General features: G+C 35.6%; 2 protein-coding genes across 2 annotated transcripts in view; one reads left to right on the forward strand and one right to left on the reverse strand.

Annotated features, from left to right (window-relative positions):
* Positions 1 to 1,635, forward strand: part of PP2D1 (protein phosphatase 2C-like domain containing 1) — a 41,190-nt gene extending 39,555 nt beyond the window's left edge. Inside the window, exon 3 of the mRNA XM_004692182.2 lies at positions 1 to 1,635. Coding sequence (XP_004692239.1) covers positions 1 to 821 — 821 coding nt within the window. The 3' untranslated portion in view covers positions 822 to 1,635.
* Positions 1,027 to 17,976, reverse strand: part of RAB5A (RAB5A, member RAS oncogene family) — a 27,011-nt gene continuing 10,061 nt past the window's right edge. Inside the window, exons 3-6 of the mRNA XM_004692287.2 lie at positions 6,744 to 6,895; positions 6,384 to 6,506; positions 5,523 to 5,616; positions 1,027 to 2,497 (exon numbers count right to left, since the gene is read on the reverse strand). Of these exons, the coding sequence (XP_004692344.1) occupies positions 2,382 to 2,497; positions 5,523 to 5,616; positions 6,384 to 6,506; positions 6,744 to 6,895 (485 nt within the window). The 3' untranslated portion in view covers positions 1,027 to 2,381. The remainder of the gene's footprint in view (positions 2,498 to 5,522; positions 5,617 to 6,383; positions 6,507 to 6,743; positions 6,896 to 17,976) is intronic.

A 17,976-nucleotide genomic window follows, 5' to 3' on the forward strand; every position in this document is an offset into this window, starting at 1 on the left:
GTGATGTGGAAGCACTCTTATGCAGAAATGGAAAAGGCTTCTCCCTAACCAAAGAACACACTACAAAAAACATAAATGAAAGAAAAAGAGTACTTCAGAAAGGAGCGTTTATTAGCTCAAATGAACCACATGGTCTCCTAGAGGGGAAAACAACTATTACAAGAGGACTTGGATTTCATGGAAATCCCAAACTGAAAAAATTCATCATTCCAGCACCTCGAACTATTTCTGTGCCTATAAATAACTTGTGCCAATTCCTAATCTTAGCCACGAATGGACTCTGGGAAGTTCTGGACATGAAGGAAGTGACTGCTCTGGCAAAAACAGCATTTCAGACATACAAAGAAAGATACTTCTCCACCAAACAAAGCACATCTGCCTCATCCAAAGGGCCTCTCTCGTCCCCAACCAATGAAGCAAGAATTAGTGAGCCAGAAAGTAACATCCACATAGTGTTTGAGACTAAACCTGAATCTACACAAGGTGTGTCATCAACTAGGAATTCAAAAGAATTTTTGCCAGATCCAAAACATTCTCTACATTTCACAAGTAACCTAAAAAATCTAGAAACATTTCTACCAGAAGTGACTAATTGTGACACTTACAAAGAGAAAGAAACTCGTGGAACAAACAGTAGAGATGGTATGCCTCAAGATTCAAAAGAAAAAGGAAAAAAAACATGCACTAAGAGTTTCTATGAAGGTGCAGCTGAGCACATCAGCCAGGTACTTGTAAATGCTGCCTTCTCAGCAGGCTCCAGAAACAACATTACAGTCATGGTGATACTTTTTAAGGGAAGTGAGTATCTATTTCTGGTATAAAAGATAAAGGTATAGTAATTCAGAGTACAAAAATACAACTCCATAAAGACAATCTGTCAATGGACCAGATTATTAGGGTGATACATCAGTAACATGCAAATCCTTTTTAAGAATGTAATAAAGAAAATGTCAAAACAGATTTTAGATTACACATTACTACTTATGTATGTTCACTTACCATGCCAAAAAAGAGAAAAACCAGTACTTGCTTTTTATACCACTTTATTCCAACCTGAGCACCTCATATAAAACTAAACACTGGTGAACTGTTTTCCTTACTAATTCTGAATCACTGTAAATGTACATGTTCTGCTAACAGTCCAACACTTAAATAGATTAAATCATCTCTGACACATGGTAGGTTTCATATAATGAAAATACCTAAAACAATTAGTGCAATATACTGAACTGATCAAAATAAGATGAACTTTGGGAAACAAGGCTGCAAGATTGTTACTAACAATTCGCAATACTTATGTTACAAATTACACATACATCGTTTATTATGGTTCTAGGCTGTGTAGGAACTGAAGCCCCTCTTTCAAAGGGGCAGAGAAGGAAAAATTAGCTGTTTTAGTAACTGTACACTTTGTATATTTTTAAGCAACTCTTAAATATTACAGAAAAGTAATAAACATATGAAGACTACAATGCAGTACCCTATTTACAGTACAGCTGAAGACAGAATTTAAAATAATCAAGTTTAAATGTACATAATTGTTAGTGCATTGACTATATTATGTCCAAAGGGAACAAAAGCTCCCTCTCCCTGCCCTCAAACAAAAAACCTATGTAATGGTCAACAGTGATTAAACAGAAATCACAGACACCTGGTTTCTCTTGTTGAAGAGCTCACTTGTTTGAAGGGAACAATATCCATATTAAGATGCATTTATCAGTGTTCATATTCCTAAACAAGATGGGGTTACAATAGACATTTTACACCCCCCTCCCCTTTTTAAAAAAAGGAATGGCTATAATTTAGATGCCGGTAATGTTCATTCCCTCTCCACCTGCCCCACCCCCCCAAATATGGGACTATTTTCTTCCTTGTAGCTAATTTGTTAGAATGTGGAATGTACACTTTAAATATAGATACTAGAAGAAATTACCGGATGCCTGAATACTGTAGCTAAGCGTAAGTATGTTTAGAATCTCCTTCTAAAAAAAGATTATGTCTGAAGACCTGAATTCGTAAGTTCCAAAACTTTTGATAGGCTTCTGCATTCATATAACTGGCTGGTTAACTATGGTTCCAGATAGTTATTTGCCCATATACCTGCATGGATGAGAAATGAATGATTCCCCCAAACTTTCCAAGGAAACAAGTGTACATAAAGCTTTCATTTTCCCTTTCTACTGCTGAAACATTAGCCAGAGGGTCACATGCACGTTATTAAAAATTAAGTTCAAAACACTTAAAATAATTCTGTATTAGAAATGACTCTATCATAAGTCTCTTCTTTTTGGAAGTCATACTGGGCTGGTTAAATGCTCCAATTCCACTGTTATTGACATTTAGGAAGCAGAAGACTATTCCAGCTAGTTCAAACTGGAGGTTTAGTTACTACAACACTGACTCCTGGTTGGCTGTGTGGGTTCAGTAAGGTCTACTCCCCTTCCTCTGGCAGAATTTGCTCCTGGATTCTGTGGTTCATTCTTTGGCAATTTTTTAGCTGAGAAAATAATTAAAATAAACACAATTAGAATTTTCACATTAAAATTACATTCTCAGAAAAGTCTTAAAAAAAAATTACATTCCCACCTTACCAATAACCTTTCTAATTGTTACCTTAAAATATCGTATAACTACTATATTCATTATTTAACAATTTTTAAACAACGGGTAAAACGAGGACCAGATACAGGCTCACAATTAAAACTTAACTTGATAAGAGCTGTAGTTTAGTTAATTCTCTACACAGATTCACAAGATACCAAAAAAGTTGTACTTTATTTTATAATCATTAATACTTGCATTATTTAAAGAAAATATAATAAAGATGGGCAGTTAAAAATGTTTATAAACCAGCAGCTTAGCTCTTATCAATATTCTTTGGGCTGTCACATGACTTTCCAGAACAAATCAAGATTTAATGAACCCCATAATATCCACCACTGCAGCAGGACTTGTTCTCTACTGTGCAACCTACTGAGCACCCCGAACTACAACACATTAATGTCCTGTCTTGTTCTTGGCTTCCACAGATTGCACATTTCAAACATCTGCCATTTTCCTCTCTCATGGCTGATTAAAAGCCTAATCTGATTTACAGTCCCAACTAATATAAATGGACTTGACCCTGAGGATCAAAAACCTTCCCTATTTTTAAGTCAGGTAAATACAATATAACTTGCGACATACTTGGACAAAAGCACCTCAACCAGTTGCTATGACTTTTGTTTTGTTAAACTTTAAAGCTAATGGGTTATTTTTTCTGGTTGTTTCTCACTGATTTAGAAAAAAAAATATGTGGTAGATAGATGTAGTCTGACTTGAAACCTAAGATTATAGTTCTTCTTCTTTTTTTTTTTTAAAGAGTTATACATACAAAAACTGGGGTACAAGTCAGAGGTAGGGGTGCGTGTGTGTGCACACGCACACACGTGCGGAGGGATTGGTTTTAGAGGATTCACCAGAGACAGAGTGGGGAGCAGAAAAGGCAGATCTACTGAAATACACAGGAGAGTCTGCCATGTCATGTGGGTCAGCTCCCTGGCTGGGGACTGAACTTATGCTGTAGTGGATATGGATAGCTTCACAATGCTCTGACTTAACCCCTTGTGTCACTAGGGAGGCCTCTGAACCTAAGATTCTTGATGTATAGGATTCATTTTGGGGGGAGGGAGAAAAGGTGGTTTCCCTAAGAGTACAAAGTTTAAAGGAAGTTGGACATAATCTATTAATTTTGGAAACAGGGGAACATAAGAACTGGGGTTTAGGCCAGAGGTGCTGGGAGATGAGACAATTCACGAGACAGAGTGGGGAGCAAAACAAGCAGACCTACTGAAATACATTGCTGAGGGGATCAGCGGGCTGGACAGGAGAGGCCTGCTGTGCCATGTGGGTCACCTCACTGGCTGGGGATGAACTCAGGCTGCAGTGTCTGGTGATAGCTTGATACTGCTGAGACCTTATATTAACCTCTGTTCCATCAGGGAAGTCCAAACTTGAATTTCTTAGGAATATATGAACAGGCAGCTTACTCCAGATTAAGCCACCACGAAACTGTCTCACCTTGTGAAAGACTATTCTGAGTGTTTTTGCCACTTTCGGTGAGTTTTCTCTAGCCTCTCAACCAACTGTCAATTGATTAAATTACCATATAAAGCTATTTCTTTTTTGGGGATAGGGCTGTGGACACCCCAATTAATACTACTGTATAGTAAAAGACGTTATGACACAAGAAGTGCTTGACATATGAATATTGTGGAGGCAGTAAAGTGTGAGAGCTGCCACAGTAGAATCACTTATTTTTGTTATAGAAAAATGGGAAGATTCCTCATTTACTCCTCCAATTTTATTACAACAAGCAACAGTTAAAAGTACTTTCAAGGATAGTTTAAAGTTAAAGGTTCCGTAAAGGAAAGCCAACAGCACTCTGTTCAGATGATTACTAATGTAATAGGAAGCTTAGATGTGGTTTTCCTTTCCTTCTCTTTGTCAATTTTGAAACTTTCTCCTTTATGTTTACATTAAATAACGTGTCAATCTATATCATACATTTCTCTGTTAATTTTGCCAAGTGAGTCAATGATTCAAAATGAACTTGAAAAACAGAAACAGTGCTCCAATTTTTTTGTATCATCCATTTTTGAGATGAAGTTACAGTGCTCAGTGAGAGAAAAACCTCATGCCTACAGGTTGCACTGAAAAATATCAAGGCGTAGCAGACCTCTCCTATCTTGCCCACTGCTCCCCTCAGCAGTGTTATTTCAGTACATCAGCCTGTTCTGCTACCCACTCTTGTCTCTGGTGAGTACATTCATCTCCCCACACCTCTGGCCTATACTCCCAAACTCTTGCATGCATAAATAAAAAAAAAATCTTAAAAAGAAAAAAAAAATCACTGAGTATATCTTCCTTTTCCATAAAATATATAATCTAATAAAATAATCTATACGAATTTCTCTGTGAAATCTTTAGAATGACATATTCTTTGTCTGCTTAAGACTATCAGCTCTAAGTCTAGGCTTTCAACTTACCTGAAAGAACCTTATCTGAACTAAATGGATATAATAAATACATAATAATTTTTCAGATTTAGTAGTGACACCAACAAAATAATGCTTGGTAAAAAGAGATTGAGGGCCCTCCCTGGTGGCGCAGTGGGTTAAAGCACTGCACTGAGAAGCTAAAGCCACTTCCGCATGAGTTCGATCCCCCCTGCCCCGGAGGTGACCACACGGTGTGGCAGACCTCTCCTGGCTCGCCCACTGCTCCCCTCAGCAGTGTACTTCATAGATCTGCCTGTTCTGCTCCCCTCTCTGTCTCTGGTGAAGCCTCTCACCACCCCTGAGCCTCTGGCCTGTACCCCAGTTCTGTATGTACAAATAAATCTTTAAAAAAAGAAGAGACTGAAAAAGGAGGTACCATCATTTAAAAAAAAAAATACAAAAATTTTTAAAGACCGTCAAACCAAGTATGTTCTAGTATAAACTGCTTTGTCCACATTTATTATTAGAATAAGTAAATCTTACCTATTGCCATGAATATTTCATTTACATTCATTGATGTTTTAGCTGACGTCTCCATGAATAATAAACTGTTGTCATCTGCATAGGACTGTGCTTCCTGTTATAGGAAAAAAAAAAAGATAAATCCTTTGCATATGCTATATTGAAATGTTAAGTGGCTGTGTCCTATTTGACTGTAACTGCAGCGATATTTACCACTCTGTGGTGGGGAGGTTAAGTATCTTAGAAAGAGTAATAATGTATGTACCTCACATAATAGTTGTCACAAGAAGGAAATGAAACCAAATGTGCCACATGCTTAGCTTAGAACCTAATGATGAGGAAACCTTGCACTCCCATCTACAAGTTACCATCAAAACAAAATTATCCCATTACTGGTACTGTGTAATGATCACAACCAAACTTCTTTAGGTGAGAGGCTGAAGAGAAAGAAAACAGGGGGGCTTTTAAAATGTTTAAGTAGAGGTATTTCCTTTGTTTTAAATGATATTTCTTGCTGTTTTGTCACAGGAAACTTTTTAAATTAACGATTAATTAGACAGTAGACAGTGAATTTTGAATATTTTTGAAGGTTCTTTTAAGATCCACCACAGGATGTGTAGATGTAGTTATGTGCATGTGCAGGGGTAGAGGTACTAGGATAGAGGCCCACCAACTATCTTTTACTTATTTTGTAACGGTTTAGGGTCTCTGAATCACAATGTATACATTATAGTTATGTAAAGCTATCTAAACATACTTTACTACATACTTTACTACATACAGTATACATTGGTTTTAAAATCTGTCTTTTTTATTATTTGCTTAGTTTTAAAGACACATTTACAAAACTATGTGCCTTCAAGTTAGTTAAATCTAACATACCTGGAAATCAACAGCTCTTTTATTTGCAAGGTCAGCCTTGTTTCCTGATAAAGCTATTACAATGTTAGGACTTGCTTGCCTCTGAAGTTCTTTAACCCAGTTTTTGGCTCTGGCAAAGGACTCCTAGGAAACAAACAAACAAAAAAGCCATTTGGCATAGGCTCAAAATGGTTAGGGAGTATCTTGGTAAGATAAGATTTTAAGATTATCCAGCAGTATGACTCTCAGAAACTCATAGGACTTTTGTTACTGAGACACTTTTCAAAAAAATTAAGTGTTTCAAACTCAAAGAGCTTTTCAAAATCAAAACTGTGATTACAAAATGGATATTAAAAGTAACATTAATGCATTTCTACTTACCTCATTTGTGATATCATATACAACTATGGCTGCTTGTGCTCCTCTGTAGTACATTGGTGCTAGGCTATGATAACGTTCTTGACCAGCTGTATCCCATATTTCAAACTTTACTGTTGTGTCATCAAGACACACGGTTTGGGTAAGAAAAGCAGCTGAAAGAAGAAAATTCTGCAGTAAGTTTATCATTCCCCCCCAAATATTTTCACAATATAGGGAAAAGAACCATGAAAACCTGATAATGTAGTAAAACCACAGTTAATGGTGGCTTTAAATCAGAACTCGTATTTGTGGTTTTCAAAGATTCTAAAGCTTTCATAGTAAAAGCACAGATATTTTCCCCACATTATTAAAAAGCTCATTATAATATTTAAATAATTTGGACACTTTGTTTTACAGATTAAAAAATGATTTTATAAATTGTAATACACACACATACATACAGGAAGTTCCCTTTCTACTGTCTGAAATTTCAGTTACCTGGGGTCAACTGCTGTCTCAAAATAAGGTATTTTGAGAGAGGAACACCACATTCACATAACTTTTATCAAAATACTTATTGTCATAATTAGATATCATCTCTTACTGTGTCTAATTTATAATTTAGGTGTGTATGTAGAGGAAAACAATGACGTACAAGGCTTGGAACTAACTGATTTTCTTGAAACATTTGCTGGTGGCTCGATTACTTATCCCCTGAAGATAAAGAGGGAGGAAGGCACTGACATATTTGAAACATATTTGAAAGAGGGAAAAAGCAACTTGTAACTACCATCTACATTGCCAACACCATGTGTCCTGCTTCAGTCTCTGGTATTTACTGGTATACTTTAGGGATTTAGTCCCTGCCCACTACTATTAAATATTCGTGTTAATTATTATGCCTTCAAAAACACTATGACACTTTAATTCTATCACTGTTATTACTTCAGTCCAAACTTAACTTGTTTAATACATATTCATAATTTTCTCCAGGTCTTCCACTTTTTCCAGAAGTTTTTTGGACTGTACCTTTCCATCTGCTCCTTTTTTAGATTTTAATAATCACTTTACAATACTGTTGTTTTAAAATTAAGATCACTATCAGATCTCATAAAGAATTACCATATCACTTATTTTCTTAATTCACTTCATGAGATCATTATGAAAAATGTCTATTATAATTCTCTTGGCTTTATGAATAAACATTTCTTATACCATAACAGATACTTATGAAAACAAACTGACATAAGGTTTATAATCAATCATGTTAATTGAACTTTAATTATTAGAGTAAGTTCCTAAAGGTGGCTGGCTTTACTAAAGATACTTATGTACAAGATGTACACACAGCCATTTATTCTTAGCAGTGGCTAGTCTGACAGTAACCACATCTTCGAGTAGCTGTTTTCCCCGTCTCCTTTGATAGCTGGACCCCTGATGCAGTAGTCATATAAGATAATATGCTCTTTCTTCCAGCCCTTTACTTTCAGCTCAAGATATGATATTCAACTTTTCCCTAAACTGGCATGAATTTATAGTCATAAAGTTTTCTAAAACTGTCATATTATACAAAATAACTACAACTCATTTATCTACATTGTAGCAGTTATCTTAGGAATAGCAATTTTTCAAAAGAAATTCAACTAATCAAGTGGGTTAAAGTAGTTAAATTAATAAGGTATCTCTTTTATATTAGATATATTTCATTTTTCATGTTATTATTACTAGTTCAACTGGTTGCTGCACCAATCAACAACTGCTGGTACCAGCAAGCAATTGTAATCCCAGTCTCTCAAACATCAAAATTGGAAATGTCTATTTTGAACAATAGTCTAATAATAAAATAGTTCTATATTTAAAATATGTTCTAATTCAAACTTGCCCTACAAACAAAATTAGTGGCAAGCTCAAGTTCTAAAATCCTGTATTTATAGTAAATACTGAGAAAGTGCTGTCACTTTTTCAGTTATGAATGGTTTTCCTGTCGAACCAAACAAAAAAAGCACTTAAAATTAAGTCTTTCTTTTTTAAATTAAAAAGAAAAAAGGACAGGAACCACAAAATAACGCATGTCAAGCATAGTTTGAATCAATGTGTAAAAACTGGATTAAAATTTACATTCAGGCTTTGTTTTCTCTCTTACATATAACATGACCACAGGAAACACTGGCATGAAAAATATTTATTTACACTTCCTTAAATCAACTTTAACCGAGGGGAAATAAAATCTGATTCTCAAAACCAGTTAAATATATTACAAAGGCCACCAATCTTTTTATATAAACACTTACAAAATGCCTAATAAAACACAGGAAAAGAAAATGCTAATGAATATATTAAAAGAATAGTCAATGACTAGGTTGAGATTGCTTTCAGAACTACAAAGTGTTAACAATGGTAGGCTAAAAAAATAAAATCACATATTATTTAAATAACAATGAAATCTGAGTCAACCACCATTATTATATAGTTAGTAGTCTTCCTTCAAATCTAGTTAAGTGTCTACTCCATCCTTAAGTTTCAATAATCAACATTTCACTCACAAGCACTTCTGTCTAAATCTTGGGAAAAAACAAGCATGTTTACTGTTAGCACTATAATCATTTCAAATATTATAAAATAGGCTACTAGAGATTATTAGAGAGGTAAGGCAGACATGAAAATCTAGATCGGCTAAAATAAACAGAGCTTGCTCTTCATTTTGTTGTTACACATCAAATTCAACAACCCTGACAACATACTAGCACTGACCAGGATTTTTCCAGTGTATGCTGGGAGAATGGATGCCTATCATACTTACAAAGATCAATTTACTCCTCAACTCTTACAAACCCTCCTACATCCCACCCTATTTTAGCAACTCCTATTTCTACAATAACATGTTTTACACTTTTTATAACCCCAAGTTTGTATCATCTATTTATTCTCCTAGACTGGGAGTTTCACGAGAAATTAGTTTTTATACTATTAGTTTTTATACTATTAGTTTTTATACTAAATATTTAATATAAAGAAATCCTAGATCTACAGACATTCAAATGTTTGCTAAAAACAAAGTTCATTAAAAAAAAAAAAGGCACATGGAACCATTTTTGGACTGTTTAGGTAACACTTGAATACAGTCTCTAAATGGGAAAAAATAGGCAAACAAAACATCAGCAAGACTTTTTAAACTTGACAACACTGAACTATTGTTGTGGTGTGTCTATAGTCTGAAAAACAGTTTAATTTTAGAAGAGAAATAACATCAATAAGCTTTAAGATGTACTAAAACTAGTGTGTTGTAATGTTACAAAGACAAATATTATGGGAATAGGAAAACCCACCATTATAATAAACCCTTGATATACATCACAAGATGGTCATGATTATCCAAAGTACTCAAGTTTCCAAATACTACTAACACATTAACTTTTCCCATAAAAATTCAGTTAAATATAGCTAACATATTCAAATCCTTAGTGTTTCTAGAATACATTGCTAGTCATAAAAATAAACTCTGGCACTGAAAATAGAAACTAAATCAAAAACAACATTAACCAACTACAAACTTACCTGGAATCTTCAAAACCACTTTAATTTATCCAAAACGTCTATTTTCTGGCTAAGAACCAGCACTTTCTTAGACCTCTTCATTTTCTCTTCACTTCCATCACCAGCACTAGCAGTTGGATTTCTTTTTCGGGCCCATATTTCACAAAGAAACAGCTTTTATCACTTCGAGAGTTACTGTGTACGCGACGACAAGTAGAGAAAAACAAAGCTGCGTTGAGATGCGGGTGCTGGCCTGTCTAATAGGCTCCTCCTTTGAGCTACAAGACCAGTTCCTATTTGTAAGCCTGGCAGCAATCAACATTTCAGTCTCAGCAAAACTACCAATACTGAATCATAGTCCTTGGGGCCAGCTGAGAATAGCTGAAACTATGTAGAGGGGGTAAGTGTACAAATATCGAAGGCCTAAAAAAAAAATGCCTAAGATCTTAACAACAGACACTGCAATACACTGGGCAAGGGAGGAATATAAAAACCAGTAATGTTAAGTGAATACTAACAACTCATAAAAAATGGTTTAAAATCCCTTAAACTAAAATGATTAAACATGAATTAAACAAATGGGCAAAGAAGTTAAAAAAAAAAAAAAAAAAAACCAAACAAACCATTAACTTATTCTCAAATTGACAGAAAAAAATGTATTAGAGTTGAGCAAAAATTTCTTGTAAAACGTGAGAGTTTACATTTGCAACCAAAATACAGGACTGAAAGCATCTAGGAAAACTTATACAGTGATATCAAATCAATATATTTAATATGCAGAAAGTTCATATTAAATTCAAGAAAAATTCTAGTTAAGTATCAAGGGTAAATGTGAAAATTCACAAAAACAATGAGGAAATACAGTCAACACTACAAGTAACAACATCATGCACACAGTAAAAGTACTTAAAATTTTATCATATAACAGCAAAGTGAAAATAAAAAACAGGGAGTAGCAAAAATCAAACTCTACTGGTGATACAACCTTTGGGAAACTTTGTTAGCATGTAGCAAAGCCATGAAACTGTTGATTCTTATTAACTGTGTCACAATCTCCAAAAGATGGTGCTAGGGGTCAAAAAAACAGGGAGATTGAACTTTTATGCTCAAAGAAATTAAGAATTAAAAATAATCTTAAGTGTGTAAAAGAAAAGTTCTGGTGGCTTGGTAAGCATTAAGTAAATTAAAAATGTTTACAAATGATCTATTTAACTGCCAAAAAATAACACCTAAAAATTTCTGTAGGAACAAAACACATGTACTTTAAAATGTGTATAGAAAAGCAGACAAGAAACTAAAATAATGTGAGTCTATTGTAGTGTTCCCCAAGGTCTCATGTGAAGGATGGTAGGACCTGAACAAGTAGTATTTAAGAATCAGGTAATTTATCAGTGACAGTAGAAATCGGTTTGCTGGGAAAATGAACATCAATACCAAAATTTTCAAGACACATGAACACCAACTTTACATCCTAAAATTATACAATAATATATGGATGGTTTAGAATTACTGACAGACAAAAACTGAGGGCATTTTCATTATTAAAATTGTTGTCTGTATACAGGAGTTAAGTAGTCAGTGGGCTGTTTATGAAAGAAGTCACATACTCAGGGAAGAGATACATCTCAATTAATGTAAGAAGGAAAAGACTCATACTAATCAGTAGGGCAGAGAGGAAAACACACCTACTGTTTAAGCCAAACAGAAAATACTGTATAAGTCTTATCAGGCTAAAAATGACAATGTAGGTAAGATTAAAAAAATGAGTAAGTTCACCCTGTGAAATGATCTGTAAGTACTGATTATATAGGATTCAATCTCTAAACTCAATAAACATCTAATAATGGGCTGGTATCTAGAATATGTAGCACTCTCACAAATCAGCAATTAAAAAAAAGTCCAAGCAATCCAATTAAAAAGTGGCCAAAGGATTTTAAGTCATTTCTTCAAAGATAAAGGCCAAGATGGCTGTGAAAAGATGGTCAACATCACTAGGTGCTAGGAAAACATAAATCAATACCACCATCAAACACCACTTCAAATTCATTAGGACAGCTATCATAAAACAAGCAAACCAGAAAACGAGTTTGCAAAGATCTGCAAATACTGTAACCTTTGTATAATGCTGGTGGGTATGTAAAATGGTAAAGCAACTATGGAAAATGATGTGGAGAATCTTCAAAAAAATAAAATTGAATTATCTTATCTCTAACAATTACAATTCTGGGCTTACATGCCAAAGAAGTTAAAATATGGGCTGGGTTAAAGCACAGCACTGAGAAACTAAAGCCACTTCAGAATGACTTCAATCCCTAGCCCAGCCCAGAGGTGATCCATATGGCTCAGCAGACCTCTCCTGACCCGCCTGCTGCTTCCCTCAGCAGTGTATTTTGTCGATCTGCCTATTCTGCTTCCCACTCTGTCTCTGGTGAAGCCTCTCACCACCCCTGCACTTCCTGCCTGTACCCCAGTTCTGTATGTATAAATAAATCTTTATAAAGAAAAAAAAAAAAATACGGGCTCACCAAAGCTCACAGCAGGCTTCTCTGATGGCCTAAGGGTTAAGTCTCAGCAAGATCACTGCTCTGGCCTGAGTGCAATCCCAGGCCAGGGAGGTGACCCAAATATGGTACAGCAGACCTCTCCTGTCTTGCCCACTGTTCCCCTGAGCAGTGTATTACAGTCCATCCTCATGCTCTGCTGCCCACTCTGTCTCTGGTGAATCCTCTCGCCCTCCCCCTCCCCCTTCTGCTCTACAACTCTGTTCTTCTATGAAAAGAAAAAATTAAAAACAAACAAAAAATAAAGTTCACAGCAGCAGCATTATTCACAACAGCCAGAATGTGGAAGAAACTAAAGTTGAGCAGGATGATGCCTCAATGGATAAACAAATGTGACATATACATACAAAGGAATATTCTGCCTTTAAAATAATCTGGCACGTTACAATGTGTAAGAACCTCAAGGACATTATAAATGCTAAGGAATTCAGTCACAAAAGGGCTAATTTTTTATAACTCCGCTTACATGGTTTTTAGAATAGACAAATTCATAGAGAAATAAAGTATAACGGTATTTAGAGGGGCGGAGGCAAGAGGAGAAAATGGTTGTTTAATAGGTTTAGTTTCAGCTAGCAAAGAAAAACATTCTGAAGAGCTGAGAGTACTGGTGATCACACAAGGGGAATGTACTTAATGATATAAGGTGGCACACTTAAAAATGGTTAAAACGAGAAATTGTTTCTTTTTAAAAGATTTGTCGTTTTATTTGTGCACACAAGAACTGGGTGTAGGCCAGAGGTGGAGGGCATGAGAGGATTCCCCAGAGACAGAGTAGGGAGCAGAGCATGAGGACTGACTGAAATACACTGCCGAGGGGAGTGGCGTGGGAAGGTCTGCTGTGCAAAGTAGGTTACTCCTTGGCCAGGGATTGCACACATGCAGCAGTGGCTGGCGACAGCTTGATAGCACTGAGACTTTAACCCCTGCACCACCATGAAGGCCTCCCCAAATTATTATGGATAGTTTACCACTTAAAATTATTTGGCAACATTGAAAGATAATTATTGCCAGATGAACTGCAATTTGGACTACTCATCCTAGACATCTGCATGAAGTCAAGAAAATGAGGTATGTGCGCCATTGCTTTAGAGTTTCGTATGTGCTAGAGGGAAAGAACCAACATGCCTTGGCTATAGATTTGCAACACCTGTCCTTGGAAGAGAAGAAAAAAACAAAAGCTAGCTCAAAGTCTAAATTCTTATTTTATGGTAAGGTTGCTATAAAATTATCCAGGTTTTTAGTCACGCTCAGGTGGTAGTTCTTGGTGTAGGTTATTCAAGAGTTTTGTGCCAGATCACAGGAGGAAAAGGCCAAACTAAAGAAAGCCACCCTAATTATTCAATTTCCTGTAAGAAAATTATGGTTATGAATTGCTATGCTGGAAAACTAGGGAAACAGGTATATACATAAAATCGTTAATATCCCAGAGGAGAAACCTCTGAAAAACCAGGAAGACTTCTCTGGTGAACTTATGACAATTTTTTTTAAAAAGATTTACTTATTTATGCATACAGTACAAGCCAGAGGTGCAGAGGCGGTGAGAGGATTCACCACATTGAGAGTGGGGAGCAGAACAGGCAGCTTGATGAAGTGCACTGCTGAGGGGAGCAGCAGGCGGGTCAGGAGAGGTCTGCTGTGCCATGTGAATCACCTTTGGGCTGGGGATAGAACTTGCACTTAAGTAGCTGTGGCTTGCTTGCAGTGCTGCGCTTTAACCTACTGCACCACCAGGGAGGGCCGAACTATGACAATTTTAAAGTTAGATTTAGACAAGTTTCAAGTTATAAAACGCCTCAGAAACCTAATCACAAGGAGTCCACTAAGTTTTGATTTATTTTGTCTTCAAGAGCTTGACCATATTATCAGTTTCAGATAAAAATCTCCTGGTGTTTCTAATGGGGGTGATGAGGAGAAACAGATCAATTTGAAATAAAGATAGAGCACTCTGTTCTTTACAAGGCCTGCCCTTTTAGAAACAAAATGTTTAACATTAATAAATGATAGTGACAGTAGAAAAGAATAAATATATGACACAATGTCTGAGAATATCCCCAAATTCATGTTCTTGAGAACATCAAGAAGGATAAATGCTGAAAAATCTATACATAAGCACATAATTTTCAAACTCCAGAAAATAAAGGATAATGTTCAAGGATAATGCACAGCACATTTTGCAAAAGGAACTTCCTTTTCCCTTCTCTTTAGGTGACCTCCCTTCTTCTCTCAGTTCAAGAACCTTGCACTTACTGTTCCCCTCAAGGGAAATCTCCCAGATAAACACTGCTTGCCTTGTGATTCTTTAGTACCTGGCAATAGGCCTACCCATTAAGTGAGCTTAAGAGTTCTACTAGTATCTGAAGATTTTACAATGGAAGAACAGAAAAGGGAAAGTTACAGAAGACACAGAATCTAAAGATACAGGAATCTAACCTTCAGAATAAGAAGCTACAGGAAACCTTCAATCCAAGTACATAAATTATTTATGACAAGAAATGCCTAAGGTAATTAGAAATATTTGTAAGGAAGGGGAAAAAAGTGATGAAGACTATAATCCTTTTCAATTACAATCATTAAATTAAAAATGTTTTTGGTTCAGTATTCACATCTAGAAATTGGTATTATGAAAATAAGCCCGTGGGGTTAACATGTAGGAATCCAAGAAGTCATTCACTATTATTTGATTACCTAAAACAGTTATTGTCCATACTGGACTTCCTGGTGGTGAAGGGGTTAAAGTCTCAGTGCTATGAAGCTATTGTCAGCTGCTGCCAGCCACTGAGGCATGAGTTCAAACCCTGGCCAGGGAGCTGACCCACTTGGTGCACTGTCTTGTTCACTGCTCCCCTCAGTAGATCTACCTGTTCTGTTCCCCACTCACTCTCTGGTGAATCCTCACTGCTCCCCTCACCTCTGTCCTACACCTCAGTTCTTGTATGCTTAAATAAAAATCCTTTTAAAAAGTGCAAACATTGTATGTCCACCAATAAGTGTATGCTTACAAAATAACTGTGAGATTACTATTAAAATAAGTATAGCTCCAGAAAGAGTACTACAATTTACAAGTGAAATGGAATACAAGAGATTTGTATATAATGACTATTATATTGGAATCTGTTTGAAAATATTAAAAATAAAGAGTTACCAAAGAAAGGAAAGCCTGGGCTCTAAAAATATAAAAAGATGCTTGACCTCATTCATAATATGGGAAAAATGTATATTAAAAAATACAGGTCAGTACATATAAAAATAACAATTATCTGCAAGTATAATATTGGGAGTTAAGAAAGTAAGGTAGTATAAATTCTGTGCATTGTTAGAGGGCAATCTGGGGGAAAAAAATCAAAATTACAAATGTATGTATAGCTATTAACACAACCACTGATTTCTCTGAATTTATACTAGACCTACTAGGATATGTAAGAGAACTATGCACTAAAATTATCTACTGAAGCTCTCAAGAACATAAAATTATGCCCAAATGCAAAGCTAGAAAATCGATTAACTATTAGTATGAGCCATACGATGCAATATTCTTATAGCCAAGAAAGATGAGAAAATACTTCATGAAAGGATATGGGTATCTCTTTGGCAGACTGCATTTTTCCAAGATGGCTGCAACAAGATTCCCCACACTATATTCTTCTTAACACATACTTCTTGAAGCTTCTACCTTGAATCTATGAGTCTATTATTAGAACAAAATTGATGCTATCTAATTGTCTACTGCTAATAGATCATAAAAGGCCACCCTGATTACACCTGGTACTTTTGGACACTCACTCCTGAACCTAGATCACACTGTCAGGCAACCCACACATTTAGACATCTTGACAGTCAAGTTTCAACCTGCATCAGCTGCAAGATATGTGGAGATGATTCTAGCATCAGCACTGACTACAACCCATGAAAGATAAAAGAACTGCCAACTAAACCCACTCAACTCCCAGAACTATGAGAAACAAAACCACTAAGTTTTGGGGTCTTTTTTCCCCAGAGTGATAAGTAAGTGGAATAACTGGAAGTGAAAAATGTAAGTTACATTACTGGTCTGATGCTCTAAATTGTGTAAAAAGCTTTAAATTTTGTAAAAAGGGGAAGGATATATAGATTTCAATGTAAACTTTGAAAGAATATACCACATTTTCTCTAGGGAAAAGAACTGGGTGGAATATAAGGTGGAAAGGAAACTTTCAATGTAATTCTCTCAATGTAAATTTTAACAAACAAATTAATGAAATAAGAAAGTAACCTAAGTGATATATGTGGATGGTATAAAAACGAGCAAGGTAATTCTGGAACATGAGCAGGTTTAAATTTATTTCAAAATATTTTCACATTCTTTCTCTTGTAAAATGATGTAAGGGTCCCTATCTGCCAAATACCACACATTTTATAACAGTGCTATATCCCACAAACATTTCCTAACTCTGAACCAGATTTTCCAGTCTGATAGTTTCTTAAGACAATTTAGGAACACACACACACACACACACACACACACACACACGATTCCAGAAATGCAAACAAGAAACACACACTTCCAGAAACCACGTGGCACTGAAAAAACACCATGTTTATTCTAAACTGCCTTTTAATTGCAAAACCTCTGGTATATCCTTTTCTTGTTTCCATTTCCTAATCTATAAAAAACTTATTTATTGACATGCCATGGTTAAGATCCAATGAGATGTGTCAAAATGCTGTATAAGTTCTATGACCGCACATTGTAACATGTAACCATTTGAAAATGATCTGATAAATGATCTTGAAATTATACTTTATTTTGCAGGTCACATTTTTCTAAAATTTATAGCTACTTATGAATGCAGTAAATGCAAGATAGTGTTCTCTAAATTCAAGCCCTCTAATACTCAAGTAACTCAGGTCCAAGAGACACTGTGTTACACTTCAAAAAGAGCAGGTATCAACTTAGTAGAACACATTCTGACTCTAGATTTATGCAAAGAAAATTGTATTTTGGTGGAGAAATGCTGAAAGTATCTGATAATTATACAATGCAAGAGTCCCATATCAGACTACCCCCATTAAAAAAAATCATTACATCAGATAAGCCAGAAAGAGAAAGAAAAATACCGGATGGTTTCACTCATAGCAGGAGTATAATGGACCAGGCGAGAAAATAACAAAAATAATGAACA

The sequence above is a fragment of the Condylura cristata genome, unplaced genomic scaffold, assembly GCF_000260355.1.
Source record: "Condylura cristata isolate star-nosed mole 26May11 unplaced genomic scaffold, ConCri1.0 scaffold00033, whole genome shotgun sequence".
NCBI classification, from domain to species: domain Eukaryota; kingdom Metazoa; phylum Chordata; class Mammalia; order Eulipotyphla; family Talpidae; genus Condylura; species Condylura cristata.